The following is a 22,706-nucleotide window of genomic DNA, read 5'->3' on the forward strand; positions in this document are numbered from 1 at the left end:
TTAATCGCAAATTCATTTTCTCCAGCATACCCCTAAAAACTCTGGGAAATGTTCTGTAACATATTAAACATGACCAGTGAGTCATCGCTCTACCTTTATATTTAGTTTTTATATCGCCTTGAAAATCAAAGTCATTACGTCTTATAAGACATATTCATCTCTGCTGCTGACGGACCGGGCAGCATATATTTCATTAGTGAGGACACCGTCATATCTCACGCTGCCAGTGAAACATTATCACAGCGCTACATAAAACTGCCATACGGCTTAATGTAAAAATGGCATCAATCAAGAGTAAGATGTGGAGGACACTTTCATGATGCAGCGTCTAATATCATTATAGAGGTTATTTTCAAAAATTCATGTGTGCATGACCTACGGCTGTCACAAATCTTTCACAGGGTGTACCATGAGGACACTGAAGGGTCTCTTAGAAGATCACAAGACCATACCTTCCACAAACTGACTGCTGACATTGAATTTAAAGGGATAGTTCACTCAAAATTAACATTTAGTCATCATTCATATGTCCTCATGTCGTTCAAAACGTGTATGAGTTTCTCTTTTCTGTCAAACACAATAGAATGTTGTGGATACTCTTTTCCATATAATTAATGTGAATAAGACTAAAGCTATGAAGCTCCAAAATGACAAAAAAAAGTAACATTAAAGTATCATAAAAATAATGAATAACACTCAAACACTGTCTCATATAGTGGTGGCCAACATTATTACAACACTATTATTTTTACCAACTAAAAAAATTAAGTCATTGTTGCAGTGTGTCAGTAGGAAATGTCAGTTTACATTTACAAACAACACCCAGAGATCTGAGAACTGATCTCATCTTATCCAATCTGTCTGGAATGACATGAAGAAACAGAACAAACTGAGACTAAATCCAGAAGAACTGTGGAAACGTCTCCATGATGATTCAAGAAACCTACCTGCAAAGTTTTAGACACGTGTGATACATTCAGTCTAATGGCACCCATATTTGATTTGAGATTTTCAGTAAATAATGCCTTAAAGTTTGGTCTGTCCCTCACACAAAACTTTTATATGGTTTCAATTTGGAATATAGAGTGCAACAGCCTCCACCCACTTTTTCATCTGTATTTTTCCCATTTTTTTCTCGCCCATAGGCTTACTTCTACGTTGAAGAATAAGGTGGATTGATTTAGGGTTTCTCTAGGGTTCGTACAGATGCAGTAAAATGAAATTCCAGGACTTTTAAGGACTTTTCAAGCACTACTTTTTTTTTTTCAAGGATGTCAATCAGAGAGCTAACTTATGGTTTGATGTTTTCTACTTTTTAAGAAAAAGAATCAGAAAAAAAAGATATGCGAAACCACTCAGAAATCCTCATTTGAAACAAATTATTTGCGATATGCGCTCCGAAAGTCCCGAATTTAATCAAATGACTTGCGAATGCGCACCAAATTCACAATCTGAATAATCGCGAAATCAATTTCAGATCAGGACTCGAAGCCCAGATCGCAAATCATTTAATTTGTGGAATGATTCAAGAACCCTCTCTGAAGTGCCGATCTAAATCAAATGATTTGTGATACGTGATTTAAAGTCCAAACCTGAATCAAACGATTAGTAATGATTTAAAATCATTACATGCATTGTCAAAATTTGAAAATGAATGGCTCTTTTAATTAGATCTGGTTTAGATCTTGCTAATGAATCGTCTTCATCCATAGTACTACTATGGGTTTAGCTCGATAGTTTTATGACGTTAACTGAAATTAACTAGGCAAAAAAATATACTTTTTTGATTGCGTGAAATCTGCATGAAAAGATGTGCTTATTAAAACAAATTAAAACTTATTTCATAAGTACTTTGTTTTTTTAATAATTCAAGCACTTTTCAAGTACCTTTTCAAGAATATTGCTATTTTTTTTAGGGCTTTCCAGGCCTTAAATCTCAGTTTTAACAGTCAAATTCAAGTACTTCAAGCACTTTAAGCACCTTGTATGAACCCCGGTTCTCTGATTGTTGGATATTACTTTGCAAAGTCATAGGTAATGCATAGTTTTACAACAGGAATTCTGCTGTTAAACACAATTATTTGAAAGATATGCTAAAATAAAACCAACTAATTGTTTCAAGAAAAACGTGAAAAAAAAAAGAAACATGCCATCAATTAACAACCTCATAGTGCACATTCAGTCTACATTTATGGGTTTACAAGGTATTGTTAATAATCTGTTCGCTTAGAAAGAAAATTAATGGGATTTTTACTTAATTACTTAATTGATGGGATTCTGGCCTTCCATCCACACTGTGACAGCATTTTTGTCAAGGAAAATTGAGGTTTTTGAAAACACTCTCCAAAGTGGATACATTTTCACGTTTTAGTGTGGACTGTTAAAACTGAGGTTTTTAAAAACACTGATGCATGTTTAGTCATGTGATGCATATTGTACACATAAATATCTACGTTTATACTGGTATTGTGCCTGTTTTGTGCTACTCACCTTCACACCTTTACTAAAATACGTTACTTTGTACACTTATCACATTACAGTCCTCCACAGATGACAGAAAATGTACAAGTCACAATTGCTGTCCTGTGGCAAAACGTGAGAGCAGTTGCGTTTAGATCAGACCTATAATTGAACTGTGAGTACGAGCGACCTGGATGCGTCAGTGAATATGGTGAGATATTTAACTAAAAAATATCCTGAAACGTGTCTTTATTGTCCCAGTTACCTTTTATTAGGTTTTACACATGTGCAGCAAGATGAATTTAGTGCTTTCCTACATTTCAGTGTGGATGAGTAAAGTGAAGTGTTTTGAAATGAAAACGCTGTGTTTTAACCGTATCCGGATTAATGTCAGTGTTGCCAAGTCTGTGATTTTCCCGTGGAATTGGGCTACTTTGATACTGTTGCTGCGGGTTGTTTTTCATGTCCGCGGGTTAAAGTAATAATATAACGCAATATTAAGCCCCTGGAATGCAAATTTTACCAGAGGAACCCCACCGCAAAACGTGTATTTTACCCCCTGGAACGCAAATTTTACCCGAGGGTCCCCGCTCGAAACGCGATTGGGCTACTTTTTGGCTATGGCTAATGTAGAAATAGCCATAGTAAAAAGAACAGCCAAGATATTCTTCATGTTTTCAAAGAAAATTGTACAGGCTTTTTCTCTGAAAGCTCGGACATTTACTAACCTGTCAAAGATGGCTCCCACACCGGCAGTATGTGCGCTGTTTCTGTGGACATGAAGGCCTGTAGCTAATAATATCCCATCTTTTACAGCTATGGAACGATGCGAAAAAGAAGCGATCAGGAGTTCATTCCAGCCTAGCAACAGAGGACAGGAGCACAAAAGCACATTGATAACCGAGCAAACAAACAAAGGTAACAGGAAAGAGAGCAACACATGTATTTGTATCTGTCTGTGTGGCTTTGTCTGTTTACTCTTTCAGCTCAATATCAACTTAAGCTGTAGCCTATATTCTTAAACAAAATTGAGTTTTAACGAGGACATTTCAAGTTGTTTAATACACAGTATTACAAGCTGCAATCGCATTTCTGAGACTCTGAATAAAACACACTGAATTGAGTTTGATTGTCCTCAGGCAACCTACAGCCTAATGAAATAAATGCAACATGTGAACGGCGAGAACAATCCAGCCTCTTATTCTCCCTCCGTCTATGTTGAAGCCATCATCCTTAACAGAATAAGGACGCTCACTTCAAGATAATGAGATGGAATTCCTTCTTTAATCGATGCTATGGCCCAAGGCTGGATCAAATGTAGCTCTGAATCCATATAAATGCTTCTTAAATGGACTGTAATGTCACATAACTGTAAACATACTCATTTCATTAGCTTTTCAGCTGTAACTCCATAGCTGGAAGACTAGATGTACAGCACACGGGTCGCGTCAGGTCGATGTCTGCAGGACTCAAACAAAAGCGGTCTGTTTATTTACTGACGCACCTGCTCGCAGGAGGATGACTTGATCGTCCAGCGGGAGATCAGAAAAGTGAGGTATCCGCTTGGCCCACTCCACTAAGGTAAAGAGTTGCTTGTCAGCTGCTTGGCAGATGTTTGTTACAGGGTCATTCGGCTGGAGAGAGAGAGAGAGAGAAAGCGGGTGAACTCGATGGCAGTATAGGTTTCTTGGATATATACATACACTGGCGTTCAAAAGTTTGGGATGAGTAAGATGTTTTTTGTAGAAATCTCTTATGCTCAATAAAATTCCATTCATGTGATCAAAAATCCAGAAAAAATGTAATAATATGAAATATTACTGCAATCAAAAATAACAGTTTTCTATTTTTATATACTTTAAAATATAACTTTTCTGTGAAAGCTGAATTTGTAGCGGCATTACTCCAGTCTTTAGTGTCGCATGATCCTTCAGAAATCATTCTATAATGCTGATTTATTATCAATGTTTACATATACCTTGCAGAATCTGCAAAATGTTAATTATTTTACCAAAATAAGTCAATAGTTCACAAGAGAAAAAAAAGTTGCATTTATAAAAATGACCCAGCTCACTGATGCGCCAGAAGAAAACACAATGCTTTAATAGCCAGAGGGTGAAAACTTCTTGAATTTGAAGATCAGGGTAAATGTAAATTATTTTTTCTTCTGGGAAACATGCAAGTATCTTTTGTAGCTTCTGAAGGGCAGTACTAAATGAAAAAAAATATGATATTTAGGCAAAATAAGAAAAATTTACACATCTTCATTCTGTTCAAGGGTTTACATCCCTGGCTCTTAATGCATTGTTTTTCTTTATGAGGCATCAGTGAGAGTTTGAACATTCTGTAATAGTTGCATATGAGTCCCTCAGTTGTCCTCAGTGTGAAAAGATGGATCTCAAAATCATACAGTCTTTGTTGGAAAGGGTCCAAATACACAAAAACGCAGAAAAAACTAAGAATTTGTGGGACCTGAAGGATTTTCCTGAAGAACAACGGGCAGTTTAACTGTTCAGGACAAACAAGGGACTCATGAACAACTATCACCAAACAAACAAACAAACAAAAAAAAAAAAAAAAATGGATCATTCAGGTAACAACACAGTATTAAGAATCAAGTGTATGTAAACTTTTGAACAGGGTCATTTTTATAAATTCAACTATTATTTTCTCTTGTGGACTATCTGTACACATTTTTTATGTGAAATATCTTATTCAGGTTAGTATTAAAAAATAACACGCATTTTGTATGATCCCTCTTATTTTGGTAAAATAATTAACATTTAGCAGATTCTGCAAGGTGTATGTAAACTTTTTACTTCAACTCTATATTAAAAAAGAAAAACACTATTTTAAATTGCAATAATATTTCACAATATTACTGGGTTTTTTCTCTATTTTAATCAAATAAGCACAGCCTTGATGAGCAGAAAAGACTTTTAAGCAGTAGTGAATTTCTACACAAATATGCTGGAATAAGGACAATATGTACTCGCAAACTCTGGTTTTGAGTTGTATTATTGATTTCACTCTGTGACATGTTACTTTATGTTATTTGCATTCAGCATAGATATCACCAAGAGAAGCTCGGCTGTCAAACTCAGTGATGTGAGTGGAAACTGAGCAGATATCTTGTGGCAAGTCTTGTGGAAATCATTCCTGTCATTTGCCCCCAATGGAATATTTTTATTTTCGGTTTAACTCTTGCTCTCTAAAAGTCTTTCCTTCTGCTCGAGTAACCCAAACTCTCCAGCCCAGAATCAATCAGAACAAGCACTCATGAACCAGCAGCCTGGCATGTCACAGCACTGTGTGCATGCTCTGCTGTTGTCATGAAGCAAATTCGGTCCCAGTAGGATCCCGAAATCACATCATCACTGAAACATCATCAGCATCATCAGCATCATCCACCCAAAGCGAAAAGCTCTTTCGTTTATTGGTAACATACCCTTGTGAAAAAATAGACTTCATCATTCTTTTACAAACAGCATGTATAACAGAAATAATATACTTTAAAATAATATACTTAAGTGTTAAACAAATGTAATGCTTTCGGACACATAAGTACTTGTTAACTGCAATTAAATGAAAATGTATCATAGTTTAAATTTATATTAAATGCAATCACTGAAATTTGTATTAATCTTTGATCCACTTAAGTAGGAGTTAAAGGGATAGTTCACCCAAAAATGAAAATTCTATCATTAATTACTCACCCTCATGTCATTACAAACCCATAAGACCTTTGTTCATCTTAAGAACACAAATTAAGATATTTTTTTGATTAAAATACCCTGCATAGACAGCAACTGACACGTTTTATGGCCCAGAAAGGTAGTAAGGATATTGTTCAAATACTCCATGTGATATCATTAGTTCAACTGTAATGATATGAAGCTACGAGAATACTTTTTGTGCACAAAGAAAACAACAATAACAACTTTATTCAACGATTTAATCTCTTCCGGGTCAATCAAGGACTGTTTTAATGAGGTCCTTACTATCTATCTGGGCCTGGGAATGTTTCAGTTCCATTGCTGTCTATGCAGGGTCAGAAATCTCTCAGATTTCATCTTAAAAAAAATCTTAATTTGTGTTCAGCAGAAGAAATAAAGCCATACAGGTTTGGAACAACATAAGGGTGGGTAAATGATGACAGGATTTTAATTTCTGAGTGAACTATTCCTTTAAGCGCACTTCTTTTTCAAGTGTATCCAGTGTAGTTTATATCACCCACAGACTGAAATATCATAACAAGCAGATATCCATCTTGCTTAAAAGTCTGCATAGTTTTCAGTTCAGATCATGATGTCTTAACAGTTTTCCAATCAAACCAAGAGGAACTCAAATTCATTAGAGCCCTATTCATGTAAGAGGACCTTCCCCAGGGCTCAAGGACAAACGCACAAACAGCCATTAAAAAACAACTGTGGGGGAAACAAACAATCTGAAAATACAAAGTAGGGAAGACAAAGCATATGCCTCTTTCTCCCTGACCTCTAGCTGATTTAGAGCTTACAGCTGCACAAAACGGAGGACAAATGCGCACAAGGCATAAATATACACACAGCGCTAGCCTCCGTGTGTCTAACTGACATGCTTAATGGTCGAAGCTCTTATCTAGTGACATGACAATGTGCTTCTTCTGCAGTATGTCCTCTCTCCAGGGGTCCGTATGAAGGCCTTCAATGCCAAAGTGCATTGCTATGTAGCCGAATCCACCCACTGGGAGTGGGGTCGTAAAAATAGCCCTTCTTATTTACAAACAGAAATACTCGAATCTGCATCGGACTCTTTCTTAGACAGCTGCAAAACTGTCTTTTTGTACATCTGCAGGCAGGTTGGAACCTTTCCTTGGTCTTGACATTCAGAAAATGATCAAGCCCAGCCCGTTCACTGAGGAGCAATTGTGAAGCGTAACTCTGAAACGGCACATTTCAGATGAGCCAAATGTTCTCCATAAGTTGAATGTCACTGAGTGTGATTTAGAGGGAGAGATTGGCTTACAGAATTGGCAGGCGCACTCAGGTTGGCCTCCACGTAGGTCTCCGTCTTTGGTTCCACTGCCAGTTCGGCTTCCAGAATCTTCTCCACGGGCATGTCCTCATTGGCACAGCTGCCGAACTCACCCTCGCTCCGCTCCTTCGCCCGCTGCCGCTCCTCCTGAACGGCTGCACACGTGCGGGAACAAAATTAGAACGGCTCACATGTGCGATACGTACAGTTACATGCACAAACAAAACCGTGACCTTGCGCACAATAACACACAGCTGCTTTTGGTTTGCGCTTAATCTACACGTTTCCACAAAAACAGCCCAGGCTGTTTTTCATCGAGCTGCATATGCATCCAGACCATTATTCACCGACTTCAGAGGGCTGAGAGTTGAGGAGGTCAGCCTACGTTTGTAGCGACGTTATTAGTAATATGTATTGGACTTTTAAAAATATGTATATTTTATTTGGGCACGATCCAGTGAAAACACGATTCTGTGCTTCTATTCAGTCTACAGACAAAGTCATGGGCCATAAAACCGTCCCTTGCTCAAATGATTGGTTATGCAGGTTGACAACGTATTGGTGTGTGTGAGAATTTGTGCAAGTTGTGTACACAGCATATATGCTTGTTTGGCCTGGTTCAGAGGGTCTAAACCACACAGTCGGTCTACTGTGGTCTGGACCTGGTGGAAATGAGCCTCGTCTGCCTCGCCGTCAGGCTGTGGAACATTTCAGCTTTCCCTTCTGTCTGTAAAAAGCCCTGTTTTATGACTCTCTTTCTGTTCGACAGAAACCGCTAGCAGATCATGAGGGGAATTCTTGAGTGGGAGCCGTGGAGGTCAGCTGAAGGATAAAGCTTTACTCCAGGAGTCACTGAGAGGTGAGGAGAGAGGCACAAGGAAATTATTTTAGCTTTATTGTCCTCAGAAACAGAAAGACAGAGAGAGTGACTCGTAGGGGAGAAGTGTGTCAAGTTACTTCTCTCTCAGAGGCCTCAGTATAGGGGTCCTGCCTTGAGCTCTAGACCATTATAAAAGCTTTAAAAATAGACCTAATAGAGAATATTTGTATCGGGTTTATTCTTCAAGGCTTTTTCTACTCTTTTGAGAACAGAGTATAGATTGAATTGATTGCAATTTCCACATGTTAAACTTGTATTACTGGTTTACACACAACTGCTGGTTGTTTACTGTGATTTATGTCATTGAGTTTTCTACAGTGTGTTTTTTTTGTGGTGCTCTGGACAGAAACAATATTACTAGAATGAATATCATATTTAGTCGTAGCCATATTTATGAAATGTGCATGCCCCTTTTGTGGTTAAAGGGTAGGTTCACTTCCAGAATAAAAAAAATCCTGATAATTTACTCACCCGCATGTCATCCAAGATGTTTTTGTCTTTCTTTCTTCAGTCACAAAGAAATGAAGGTTTTTGAGGAAAACATTCCAGGATTTTTCTCCATATAGTAGACTTCAGTGGGAGCCAACAGGTTGAACGTCCAAACTACAGTTTCAATGCAGCTTCAAAAGGGCTCTACACAAATATAGGTCTTATGTAATCATAAGGGTCTTATCTAGTGAAACGATTGGTCATTTTATAAAAAAAGAAACATTCTATAATTCTTAACAACAAATGCTCAGCTTGCACTAGCTCTGCAATGCACATCTGTGACTCCACGCATTGCGTAAATAAGTTGGAAAGGTCATGCGTCTGTGTACTCCGATTCAAAAAGGTAGGGTAAGGCGAAAAACTCTTTTTCTTCAAACTTCAACGTTTGTCCTCCAACTTCAAAATAATCAAACATCGTTTTACCTTTTTTTATATAAAGGGCGTTTGACTTTCTTTGCACGTTCATTTTGTAAACACTGGGGTGGTGCTTCCACCTATGCCATGGCTGACCTTTCCAACGTGACTATTTAATGCATAAAGTTGAGTAAGTGCTAGATGAGCATTTGTGGTTAAAAACTATATACATTTTTATTTCTGTAGAAAACTACAGATTGCTTCGCTACATAAGACACTTAATTGTGTGTAGAGCCCACTGAAACTGCATTAAAACTGCAATTTGGACCTTCAACCTGTTGGCCACCATTGAAGTCTACTATATGGAGAAAAATCCTGGAATGTTTTCCTCAAAATCCTTCATTTTTTTGCGACTGGAGACAGAAAGACATGAACATCTTGGATGACATTGAGGTAATTAAATTATCAGGAAATTTTTATTCTGGAAGTGAATTAACCTTTAAACAGAAAGATACAGCTTCAATATTTTCTGGCTGCTTGGCTCAGGTCAGAAGAACAATAAAAAGTTTGAAGGGACAGTAATTTAAAATTTGATATTTGATGCACAGCAGTCAAACATAAAGTGAATCTTTTCAAAGTTCACAAAAAAAAAGAATAAAAAATAATTTAAATTAAGCGCATTTTTATCAAGCGGATTAAGTGGATGACAGTGATATTGCTAAGGTATTATAAAACAGGTAGTTCTGGTCCTTGATTCTGATTGGTTGAGCTGCGTTCTAAGCTGTTGTAAATTACACTACAAACCTACACCTTTGTTTACATTTGTGTGTTGCTCTGCAACCACTTTGTTGGAACCACAACTGCTTGAGGAACTACATTGTTTGGTAAAGAATACTGTTTTTATTAATATTATTACACTTTATTTGCTCTGTTTTATTTTGTGAAACCGTACTATGTATGTGGAATAACCATTTTATAAAAGCAATAAGCCTCAAGAAGCCGTGGTTTACAGTGAATTTATAACAGCTAAGGGGCGTTGTTAAAAACCCCCTTTTTAAATTTGCGGTTTAATACATTTTTTTATTATATTATATTATGCTTCCCAGCTAGTGGAATATTCTCATACGTGTAATATTCTGAATATATTCTGAATGAAGTAATACATGTACATTCTTTTCCCAGTATTCTCTAGTGGAAATACAATCTCTAAAAATGCTATTTAATGAAATTACTTTTAGATGAATCTAGACTTAAAATGTGTAATTTAATCAACACATTAATCAGTCTCATTCATTTTCTTGACAACAGCACACAGTGAACTGCAATTGGTAGGTCATTAACCATCTGTACTGTGAACTGATTAATGTTTATTAAGGAGAAGTTTATGATAGATCCATATATAGAATATGGCCAAATTCTGATATTGTTTGGAACTGTCCTGTGCATGTAAGTGTACTCAGTCACTAAAAGAAAGAAGCAACACACCTTCTCTTTTCATTCCCATGGCTAAGCACTTCTGATAGCGACAGTACTGGCAGCGGTTGCGTTGGCGTTTGTCAATCATACAGTCCTTGTTGTCTCGGCAAGTGTACGTCAAATCCTTTCTCACCGTTCTCTTGAAGAAGCCCTTACAGCCTTCACAGCTGTACACCCCGTAGTGTTTACCTGCCAGCAGACACATGCTTTAGTAGTCTTCCCAGCAGGGTTATCTTTAATTGGCATTTAATATCAATAATTCAACAGCACCACTATTCAGAATATATAGACCAATTTCATGACCATTTCAAGTACAATAAACATTATTATTAAACAGCTTTCTGGAATACTTGATTCTGATTGGTCAGTTTGAGCATTCTGTGGTTATACAGTATTGTTCCTGGCAAGTCAGTCAGTGCATATGGCTCTTTCTCCTCACATAATAAAATAATAAATACTATTTTCAATCAATATCTATAGATTTTGTGCATTTTTATTCATTTGCTAAGAAGACAGGAAAGAACAAATATTTCTTATTATTTATTTATTATTATAATACAAATGTGCTGCTCAAACTGTGACAATTTAGCTATTTCATTCTGTATTACATAGTGCACTGTTAAATATTTTAATCATCTAGGTGTGTTTTCCAGTGTGTGTGTGTGTGTGTCACCTGATGAACGGTCTCCACAGATGGCACAGATGTGTTTAGTGAGGGAGAGGCATGTGCCTGTGGGCTGTGCTGGGACCTTCATCACCCCGTTCAGACCCAGAGGGGGTTTAATGTCCTCCGAACTGCTGACTGCATTCATGGGTGAACTGAGCTAAAAAAAAAAAAAAAAGAGAGATATAAAACCCTCACAAAGTTGCTAATAACTGAATTAATGGACTGTTAGAGATGGGAGTAAATCACATGTTCCCTCAGATCATTACTGCCTTTAAGCAAACACACTGTAATTGTGTAACTCTCATAATTTATATATGACATAAAGAGAAAAAGTTCACATTTTTGCATACGCTGCTGTTCAAAAGTTTGGGGTTGGTTCATCTTTTTAACATTTTAACGAAGAAGTCTCTTATAGTCATCAAGGCTGCGATTATTTGATCAAAAATATAGTAATACTGTGAAATATTTAGCGGTTTAAAATAACTGTTTCCTATTTTAATATATTTTAAATGTAATTTATTCCTGTGATGGCAAAGCTGAATGTACAGCATTATTACTCCAGTATTCGGTGTCACGTGATCCTTCAGAAATCATTCTAATATGCTGATTTGCTGCTCAAGAAACATTTCTGTTGAAAACAGCTCCTTAGTATGTTTTGATGAATAGAAACTACAAAAGACCAGCATTTATTTAAAATAGAACAAAAAAAATGATCTCCCCCAAAGTTCAATAATAGTGTGTAATTCCACATTAACATATCTGTTGGAACAGAATCAGTTACACATGGCATTTATTCTTAATTACCCAGAACCGAAATCACAAAAAGTGTGATGACAGATGAGCAGACCTGTGAAAGACATGACAGACACACCTACAGGAAACATTATGATGAAAGAATGTTTGCTATGTTTTTCTTTGGTAATTCTTGAAAGGGAGATAAATGAAACTTTACAGCTTCCTGAAGCGAGGAAAACAAAAATGATTCACCAACGAAAATGCAGATGATTCAGCCTAAACTATTTCTAACTAAACATAACAATTATAGTTTTTGTCAAAACAACAAAACACACAAAAAAAATAACAAAGGCAAAGTTCATGTATGAGTCAAGTGATAAAAATGTCCAATAGTGTTGAAATGTCAAAACATTTAGAGACAGACAGCATGATGATTTGCTTCATGGAGAATTACAGACTACAGTGTTCATTTGAACAAAAACCCTGTCCTGGCATTTCCACACCTCAAATTGTGTCAGCGTTATTTTGTTTGCACTATCAAAGAAAATCTGACTCATGACAAATGTTTCTGGTTTACAACACATGCCCACACCTGTGGTCAGTACTATTGGTGTAGATACTGTATGACATCAAAGTCCTGAGACTACTGACAGTCATGTTTAGCATTACACAATGTGATGAATTAGCATGAAGCTTTTAATCCTGTGACCTAAATGAAATCCAGACTGTTTACCTTATGAGTCAAGAATTAAGCTAAAATGTTACGACAAAACCTATATGCAAATTCACTGCACACAATGCCATGTGTATACATATTGAAATCAATTGACGCAATTGTGCTAGGAGCGGCAGGAACCCAGATACATACCAAAAAGCACACACCTGCACATACGTTTACAGTCACATGCACCTGCACACACACATGCACACAAACGTATCTACCTGCTGCCGTCTGCTTCGTTTTGCATGCAGGCATGGCTCTTTTGATATGTCCTGTTCAGTGGCATAATCTATCTTAAGGGGGCTCTTGTCAAATCCTGGTGGGGCATGTGAGCATACACACATACACCCCCCCCCCCCACTATTTTGGGTAAACTGTAATTCAATATGTTCCTGGATTCTCTGTGTGCCAGTGCCACGGGATGGTAGCCTCTAGATTTAGACCAGAGACAGAGAGCAGATTAACAGTCTTAACTTTAAGCCCTGAAATAGAGTCTCAGATTCCCACATTCATGCACTCCAGGATAAGCAATCATGAACCGTGTCTAAAAATGCACAGAAAAGCTACCAGCCAGATAAAACATGAAAAAATCTATACAAATGTAGCTTAGAAAGTAGAGCATAGCTCTAGCAACATCAGGGTTATGCAGTTGACTGCCAGGGACTGCATGAATATACAGATTAGGGTTGGGTCGATAGACGATGCCATCGTCCATCGCCGATGGCCGATAGACATCACGATGCTGAGCCGACATCGCGAAACTCCGCCCCGCCCCGCCGCCCCCAACGCAGCAGCAACCCGCTCGCGAAAAACACACACTTAATCACATAGCCAAATGAAATGCATGCTTTCAATTTCCGCATCTTTACTTATTTTATTACTATTATTATGAGGAAATAATAACAAGGAAGTTGCTAGCGATCACAATACAAATTACAGTGAACTCCAAACGAATTACACAAACTAGTTCGTTTACATTAATAAATGAGGCATACAAAGACAGCAGAAAAAAAAAAAAATCTGCAAGTAGTGATGCTACTTGCTTAACTACATTTCTCAGTAGCGTGCTGGTAGCGTCGCTGTTTTCTGAATCAAATAGCTTTTCAGTAGCTAAGCTATTGTTTTGATCAAGTACCGTGGTAGCGTCAACAAAAGCTACAAGCTATATATTTTTCTATACTTTAAGCTCAAATCGTAAATATAACTGCTACGGATCACTGATCCTGGGTCAAATAAGCGGTGCCACCGCCACTAAACCTCGTGACACCATTGGCTCGTTAAACTGTCAGTCAAACCATATTATTACTCCCGCCTCTCTCGTGAATGAAGTGCGGCGCGCAGTCTGAAGCATCTCAGCGTGTTTGCAGACTTGAGGTAAATAAAGAAGTGTTGATTGAAAAGTACATGTTTTCTGTATTTATAATACAGCACTGTATTTATAAAGGCTAATGTTTTTTTTTTTTTTTTGCATTCGAGGACATGAGAAAAGTGTGTCTTAGTTTAGCATTTGTTGTCGACACAACCGAATTGCTTATGTGAAGTGCTGAATCTTTATGTTTTAGCTAAATGTCAGAAAACAACTGAGCGCCCACATACAGAAAACTGTATAATCTGCAATGCAAAACGTAGTATTAGAACTGGTGGTGGGTGTGGGTGTCAAATTCATGGCGAAAGGCAAAATGTTTCGGTTCGTTCTTAGCAAAAACAAATGAATTATAATAATCTTTGCTAATATTCTTGATACTTCAAACTGCTTTGGACTTTGCAGTATCGAATTTTGTCTTTACTATGACCAAAATGACAGAATATGCCATTCAGCTGTTTGATCGCGCCGGTGTCTTATTACGCGCACACTATCACTGCAGCTGTTCATTTGAAAAATAAAACACAGTCACCCAAAAGTTACACTAGTCAATTTAAATAGTGTGTATTACATGAAGTTCAGCGTGACCACAGGTCCTGTGGCACATTTTTGCTCATCATGATTTTCCGTCGACGTGCATGAAGTACAAAGCTTACCCAATGCATAATAATTTCGCTTCAAATACATTGCAGAAATGGATCATTTGTATTTGTGGCAAGAGAGGTAGTCTACATAAGCCCAACTTTACTTTCAGTTTCGCATTTAATTTGTTTTGGATTGTTTAGGCAAATTTATTTATTTATTTATTTATTTATTTATTTATTTCATCATTGTTCTGTTCTGAATAAGGTTAAAGTTAAATGATTAGTTGTGGAGTGAAGGAAATAATGTCAAAACATTATAACATTACGCTGTAGGCCTGTTTATTTCAGAATATAATAAAATGTGACTTATAGGCCTAGCCACTGTGACCTGTCGGTTTAATTTTTCCTCTCAAAGACTTACAATTTATGTTAATGTGTTTTACCTTCTGCAAACGAAAACAGCCGCTTGATTCGGTTATATATTCTTACTGTCAGTTAACAAATTTACAATAGAATTTAGCTTTGCTTCCCAGATAGTAACAGGGTCTGGGCCAAATCTGGCTTACATTCCACACTTGTCTTTTATTCACAGTCTTGACTGTAAATGTGTGTGATTTGTTTTATTTTTGTATTTGTTATGTACTATAGATTCTGACAATTAAAAAAAACAGGCTCCTGTATTCATGAAATCAATCACTATCTTTGTTAAAAAAACGGCAGTAAATTAAAGTGCTGTTTTTTTGTGTGTCATATTTTAGTAGCTATATACAGCAAATCTACAGCGCTTCCATTAGGCTATTTTTTACGAAGCTGTCAACACTGTAAACTCTGATGACATGCAATCAGTTGACGAACACCCATTCATATATAGACTTATGTTATTCAATAATATGTATAAAATTATTTTATTTACAAATTTCATGTTTTCCCTGTTTTATTCGTTTAATATTCTGAAACTGGTGCCATTGTTTTTTTTTTGTTCTTTTTTTCAAGAAAGAATTCAACCCCCCAAAATATGAGATAAATTCAGCCCTGTACATGATACTGATTTTTGTTGCCAAATTGGTTTGGAAGAGTGGTTGAATAAACAATTAAACTGAACGTGTATGCCTGTATGACTGACAATTTAATTGATCACTGAGAGAGCACTGACTTGGTATGATGTTGGTTCAATAGAAAAATTACATTTTAAAAAATAGCTTAGATGTAGTGAACTACTTTTGCCATGATGTTGTAGCTTAGCTTGCTACATTACCCAAGGCTGTAGCTTTAGTGTAGTTAAGCTTCATTTAATGAAGAGTAACTGTTAGCTTAGCTCACTACATTTTCCAAGTAGCTTGCCCATCACTGCAGTTTATCATTCAATTACATTGGGAATATGGAAACTCTTGGATTTGTGGCGAATTACAGAGGTACGTGAACCGAATGCCTGGTATTTTTAGTTTCGCTTTGTTTTGGTTTCTTAACTTTATATATTTAGTTTCATTCCTGTTCTCTTCTGAATACCGTTAAATTTAAATGATTCGTTTTGGAGTCAGGGTAACTCACTTATGGCGCTTTTCCACTACACAGTACCAGCTCGCCTCGGCTCGACTCGGCTCGGCTCTGTTTGGTTTTCCACTGTGTAAAAGTTGTACCTGTACCGGCTTCCAGGTACTTTTTTTCGTACCACCTCCGGCGAGGTTCCAAGCGAGCTGAGGCGATACTAAAATGTGACGTGAAAACACAGCAGACTGCTGATTGGTCAGAGAGAATCGCCACTATTCACTGCGTCATCATTGCACGCGCCAGCAATAGTATCCAGAATAACCCCGCCATTTTTAAAAAGTTTGGCCAGAGATTGCGTGACATATCCAATCCATTACATATTATGGCAACTCGGAAGAATACGCCGTGGTCAAACGAGGAGGTGCAGACAGCGGGTGTGTGTCGCATAGAAGATTACGTCACGGCAGTTTCCTGCAGCGTCGCTATGACAACCAGGTACTATTGTGGAGGTACAGGTACAACTTTTACACAGTGGAAAACCAAACATACACTGGTACTGTGTAGTGGAAAAGCGCCATTATAGCTATGTTTATAGTGTTTATAATGTTAATACATAATAATATTTCACTTGATTTGGTATTATTTCTGATATTACACGTTCTCTCTAAACATTCCGCTGCTCATTAAGTGCATTTGGAGAGAGTGGGTTAAGCAGTAAGCAATCAATGAGAGCGATTTTGAACTTAAGAAAGCTGGCTGGTCGAAAATATGTTAAGGACCAACACACATACTCCAAATACATCTACATAAACCCGTGCCTGCTGTCTCGTATGCAGGCACGCACTGTCACAATCTAATGCACTTGTTAATGCGGGATCTTTAAAAACAAATACCGGAACGCAAAAATCCAAAATCTGACATTTTCCGGAACAGGATCCGGTAGGATCTGGCTCAAATTAAGCACTGGTGGAAACGGTAGGCTACAATTAATTAATTTGTTACAAATTAATTATTTAACAACAACCATCCCTCACCCCCACCCTCCCCCCGCCGACGATGCCATCGTCCATCGCGATGTTTCACTTTAGACATCGTACGATGCCAAATTGGTCGACATCGCCCAACCCTAATACAGATGGAAAATAAGTTTGGATAAGAGCATCTGTCAAATGTAGGAAACGAGGTGCCACACAAATACGTTTAAAATGAAGTGAAACTAGTTAAATTCCTTACATGGTGGCTGTAGCAAGACATGATCAACAAGACATGAGCAACAAACAAAGCAGAAACCAAAACATAAACATGTAAAAGTAAAGTAAAGCAAAACAAACAAAACATGAGACAAAACCTATAAAAACAAAACCCAAAAACAAAACAAGAAACAAAACAAACAAACAAAACAAAACAAAATACAAAACATACAAATACAAAACCTATAAAAACAAAACAAGAAGCAAAACAAACCAAAAACCTATGAAAAGCAAAACCCACAAACAAAAGAAGCAAAACAAAACAAACAAAAACATGAGACAAAACAAAGCAAAGCAAAACAAAAAACAAGAGACAAAACCTATAAAAACAAAACAAGAAGCAAAGCAAAACAAACAAAACATGAGACAAAAAATCATAAAAACCTAAACTCAAAACCAAAACAAAAGGCAAAGCAAAACAAACAAAACAAAAAACATGAGACAAAACATACAAAAAGCAAAACTCAAAAACACAACAAGAAGCATGAGACAAAACTTACAAAAAAGTAGCAAAGCAAAACAAACAAAACAAGTCAAAACCCAAGACAAAACCTGCAAAAAAGAAACAAAAGAAAAGAAAACAAAAAACATGAGACAAAACATACAAAAAGCTAAACCCAAAAACAAAACAAGAAGCAAAGTAAAACAAACAACACAAAACAAGTCAAAACCTGAGACAAAACCTCCAAAAAGGAAACAAGAAACTAAACAAAAAAAAAAAACATTAGTTAAAACCTACAAAAAGCAAAGCCCAAAAACAAAACAGGAAGCAAAGTAAAACAAACAAAACAAAAAACATGAGACAAAACCTATAAAAAAATAAGAAGCAAGGCAAAACAAACAAAAAACAAAACAAAAGTCAAAACCTGAGACAAAACCTACAAAAGGCAAACAAGAAGCAAAGCAAAACAAAAGAAAACCAAAAACATAAGATGAAACCTACAAAAACAAATCAAGAAGCAAAGCAAAGCAAAACAAACAAAACATGAGGCAAAATCTATAAAAACAAAACCCAAAAACAAAACAAGAAGCAATGCAAATCAAAAGAAAACCAAAAACATAAGATGGAACCTACAAAAAACAAAGCAAGAAGCAAAGCAAAGCAAAACAAACAAAACATGAGCAAAATCTATAAAAACAAAACAAGAAGCAAAGCAAAACAAAACAAATCAAAACAAAAAACTTGAGAAAAAAAACTAAACCCAAAAATAAAACAAGAAGCAAAGCAAAACAAACAAAACAAAAAACATGAGACAAAACCTACAAAAAACAAACCCCAAAATAAGACAACACCTATAAAAACAAAACGAGAAACAAAACAAAACAAAAAACATGAGACAAAACCTACAAAAACAAAACAAGAAGCAAAACAAAATCACATTTTTGCTTGTAAAATATTTTTTTTCAAACTATTTTTTTTATTCAGTGAACTCAACTTCACAGAATGTATGAAAAAGAGCAGCTTTGACATTTTCATCATAACTCTCTTTTGTGTTATGTGAAAAAAAATGTGGGCATGAAGCTTCTAGTAGAAATAAGTAGGAAGTAGCAGGATTTTCCATACAACATATGCCAAATCAGGCTGGGAAAATACAATCTCTTACGGTCCTGTGGAAAGAGTGAATGACTGACATTTTCAGAACCATGAGAACCATCTATGACGTCCAAATGAAAATAAGTAGCATGTCCAGAGAGTGGAGACAGACATAGTGAGCAGAGAAAAAAATATGTTTCATTATTGTGTCTTACACTGTGGAGCCCACAGGAGCTGTTGCAAGACAAACCACATGTGCCATGTGATCATCTCATGCCTGCTGCTTTGAGTGTAGAGCTTTTAGAGTTGTTAAATCTGTCCATGAATTAGTGTTGCTGCATTGCACAGTCATGAGATGCTCAGCACATCAGTCTCTGACATAAACATCCCCAAAATAACATCTGTGCTCTGAATCAGGCTACAAACTTTTCTCTTTATGATGCATATTTGTCTTAAGTAATTATGGGGGATTTATTACAAATGCATATTAACATATTTACAATTTAGATAAAGAGGTTTTACATTACAGAAAATGTGAGAGAAAATGTCAGTTATATTATTTGCAATCCTGATCCTTATATATGAGCGATTCCTCAAAACAAAAATCAAATCCTCTATATTAGTAAGGTGGTACACTTCTGTTCAAAAGCTTGGGATCACTTTGATTTAATTTTTTTTTCTTCTCGCAATTGTGACTTCGTATCTCGCAATTTTCTTTTTTTCTAAGAATTGTGAGACATAAACTTGCAATTGCGAGTTATAAAGTCTGAGGAGGGGAAAAAAGACATGTTATAGATATGTTCACAGAATTGCGAGTTTATATCTCACAATTCTGACTTAATAACTCGCAATTGCAAGTTTATATCTCGCAATTCTGACCTTATAACTCGCAATTGTGAGTTTATATTACACAATTCTGACTTCATTTCTCAGAATTGCTAGTTTATATCATGCAATTCTGACTTCATTTCTCAGAATTGCGAGTTTATATCATGCAATTGCTACTTTATTTCTCAGAATTGTGAGTTTATATTATACAATTGCTACTTAAAGGGATAGTTCACCCAAAAATGAAAATTTGATGTTTATCTGCTTACCCCCAGGGCATCCAAGATGTAGGTGACTTTGTTTCCTCAGCAGAACACAAACGAAGATTTTGTACGAAAACCGGTGCAGTCTGTCAGCCAAATAATATGAGAGGATGGGCACCAAACCTTTAAAAGTAAACAAAAACATGCACAGACAAATCCAAATTACACCCTGCGGCTCGTGACGATACATTGATGTCCTAAGACACGAAACGATCGTTTTTTGCGAGAAACTGAACAGTATTTATATCATTTTTTACCTTTGATACACAGCCATGTCCATCTGTCCTGAGCACGAGTTTAGCATCCGGCTCGTGACATGTGAACGCGCTCTAGCGTAGAATACGCAAACACCGGAAGCGATCTGTCACATGTATACAACACTCATTGTTTACATAGAGCACAGAGATTGTGGGTATAGCGGCTATTCAAAATGGTAATTATTTGCACTTATCCTGATTGTTCAAACCGATTTAAAGCTAAAAGATTACGTTTGCTTGCGCAAACTCATCCGGGACTTTTCACCGATTTCCCCTTCCGGTGTTTGCGTATTCTACGCCAGAGCGCGTTCACATGTAACGAGCCGGATGTTAAGCTCGTGCTCAAGATCGTTTCATGTCTTAGGACATCAATGTATCAACACGAGCCACAGGGCGTAATTTGGATTTGTCTGTGCATGTTTTTGTTTACTTTTAAAGGTCTGGTGCCCATCCACGTCCATTATTTGGCTGGCAGACTGCACCGGTTTTCGTTAAAAATCTTCGTTTGTGTTTTTCTGAGGAAACAAAGTCATCTACATCTTGGATGCCCTGGGGGTAAGCAAATAAACATCAAATTTTCATTTTTGGGTGAACTATCCCTTTAATTTCACACAACTCTGACTATATTTTTTAGAATTGTAAGTTTATATCATGCAAATGCTACTTTATTTCTCAGAATTGCGAGTTTATATCATATAATTGCTACTTAATTTCTCAGAATTCTGAGTTTATATCACACAATTCTGACTTAATTTCTCAGAATTGCGAGTTTATATAACAATTCTGAGAAAAAAGTCTGAATTGCAAGTTTGTATAACACAATTCTGAGAAAAAAAAAGTCAGAATTGCGAGTTTGTATAACACAATTCTGAGGAAAAAGTCAAAATTGCGAGTTTGTATAACAATTCTGAGAAAAAAGTCAGAATTGTGAGTTTGTATAACACAATTCTGAGAAAAAGTCAGAATTGCGAGTTTGTATAACAATTCTGAGAAAAAAAGTCAGAATTGCGAGTTTGTTCAACACAATTCTGAGAAAAAAAGTCTGAATTTTGAGAATTTTTTTATTCAGTAGCAGAAACGGGCTTCCATATTATTCAGCAATCGATTCAAACTGTAAGAAAAAAAAGCAGCCTTGGTAAACATAAGAGACTTTTTTTAACATTTAAATAATAAATTCATAACTTTTGTTTTAGGTAGTAAATTAAAACAGAAAAGTGTACTTTTAAAAAAACTTGTAAATTGTAATAATACTTCACAATATTTCGATTGCATCAAATAAATGCATTACTGAGAGAAAGAAAGAATCTTCCTTCAAAAATTTTTAAACACTAATGTACATGGACAAAAGTAGCAGCTAACTGGTCGTTTGTGTATCTGCCTGTGTGTATGAGGAGAGAGAACTGGCTGGGTGTTAAAAGAGTTTCATTCTGACACACACCACATGGCTAAGCTGCAGATTTTAACAAGCCAGCTCATTTCCCGTGCGATTGGGCCCTGACCAGGCCCCAACCGGGCCTCTTCTGAACCCATTTAGCATGCCAATAAAAAGTAGAAAGCCCATGTGGCACACTAAGGCCGTGTTTGACACCATGCGGTCAGAGATCAAGCACTCTGACGGGGCTAATGAGGATGAATGGGGGCCAGGGCACCTCCAAGACGCCTCTCCTTAAGCCCATACGCCATTACTTAAGGCAACACCATTAATGTGAACCCCCCCCCTCTCCTCTCCATTTAGTAGCCAAATTAAAGCTGTCTGACATGAAACCTAGATGGGGGAAAGAAAAAATGAAGTCCATTGTGTTTATGCCAACCCAAACTTGTTTTTAATGGGAACTTGTTTCCATTTCGGGGTACAACAGTAACGACTCAACACTTTACTACTGGTAGTGGGAGGGAGGCGATATGAGGGGAAAAAAAATCTTCACAAAAACATGTTCTTAACGAGTATAGCGTGTGGTTTATCTTTTAAACTGTATTGCAGAGATTTCAGTTCTCATATACCATCTGGTGTCTGATAAAACCCCACGGCCTTTAAATTAATTTATAAAAGGTTGTTATTTGATATGACTTGAGTAAAACCAACTAAATGGTTTTACTGATTCTCAAATGACTCTGGCAGGCACTCAGTAATTTCACTGTGCCAAAGTCTGACTTAAATCCATCTTGCTTATCTCTACAGATTCAAAGTTATACGTTAATGATTACATTTGTATTTTAAAGCATTTCTACATCTCCAGAAAATAAATCAGAGTTCAAAACATTTGCTCAGTCAATTATAGACCAATTTGGAGTAGATGTCATAGTTACGTCAGCTGCGGGCGCATTGTGGTGGCAAAAAAAA

At 36.7% G+C, this 22,706-nt stretch overlaps 1 protein-coding gene across 1 annotated transcript in view; it reads right to left on the reverse strand.

Annotated features, from left to right (window-relative positions):
- Nucleotides 1-22,706, reverse strand: part of rxrab (retinoid x receptor, alpha b) — an 80,881-nt gene that overhangs the window by 5,907 nt on the left and 52,268 nt on the right. Inside the window, exons 4-8 of the mRNA XM_073839415.1 lie at nt 11,349-11,499; nt 10,685-10,864; nt 7,468-7,631; nt 3,965-4,094; nt 3,189-3,321 (exon numbers count right to left, since the gene is read on the reverse strand). Of these exons, the coding sequence (XP_073695516.1) occupies nt 3,189-3,321; nt 3,965-4,094; nt 7,468-7,631; nt 10,685-10,864; nt 11,349-11,499 (758 nt within the window). The remainder of the gene's footprint in view (nt 1-3,188; nt 3,322-3,964; nt 4,095-7,467; nt 7,632-10,684; nt 10,865-11,348; nt 11,500-22,706) is intronic.

Source organism: Garra rufa, chromosome 5 (assembly GCF_049309525.1).
Source record: "Garra rufa chromosome 5, GarRuf1.0, whole genome shotgun sequence".
Lineage (NCBI taxonomy): Eukaryota > Metazoa > Chordata > Actinopteri > Cypriniformes > Cyprinidae > Garra > Garra rufa.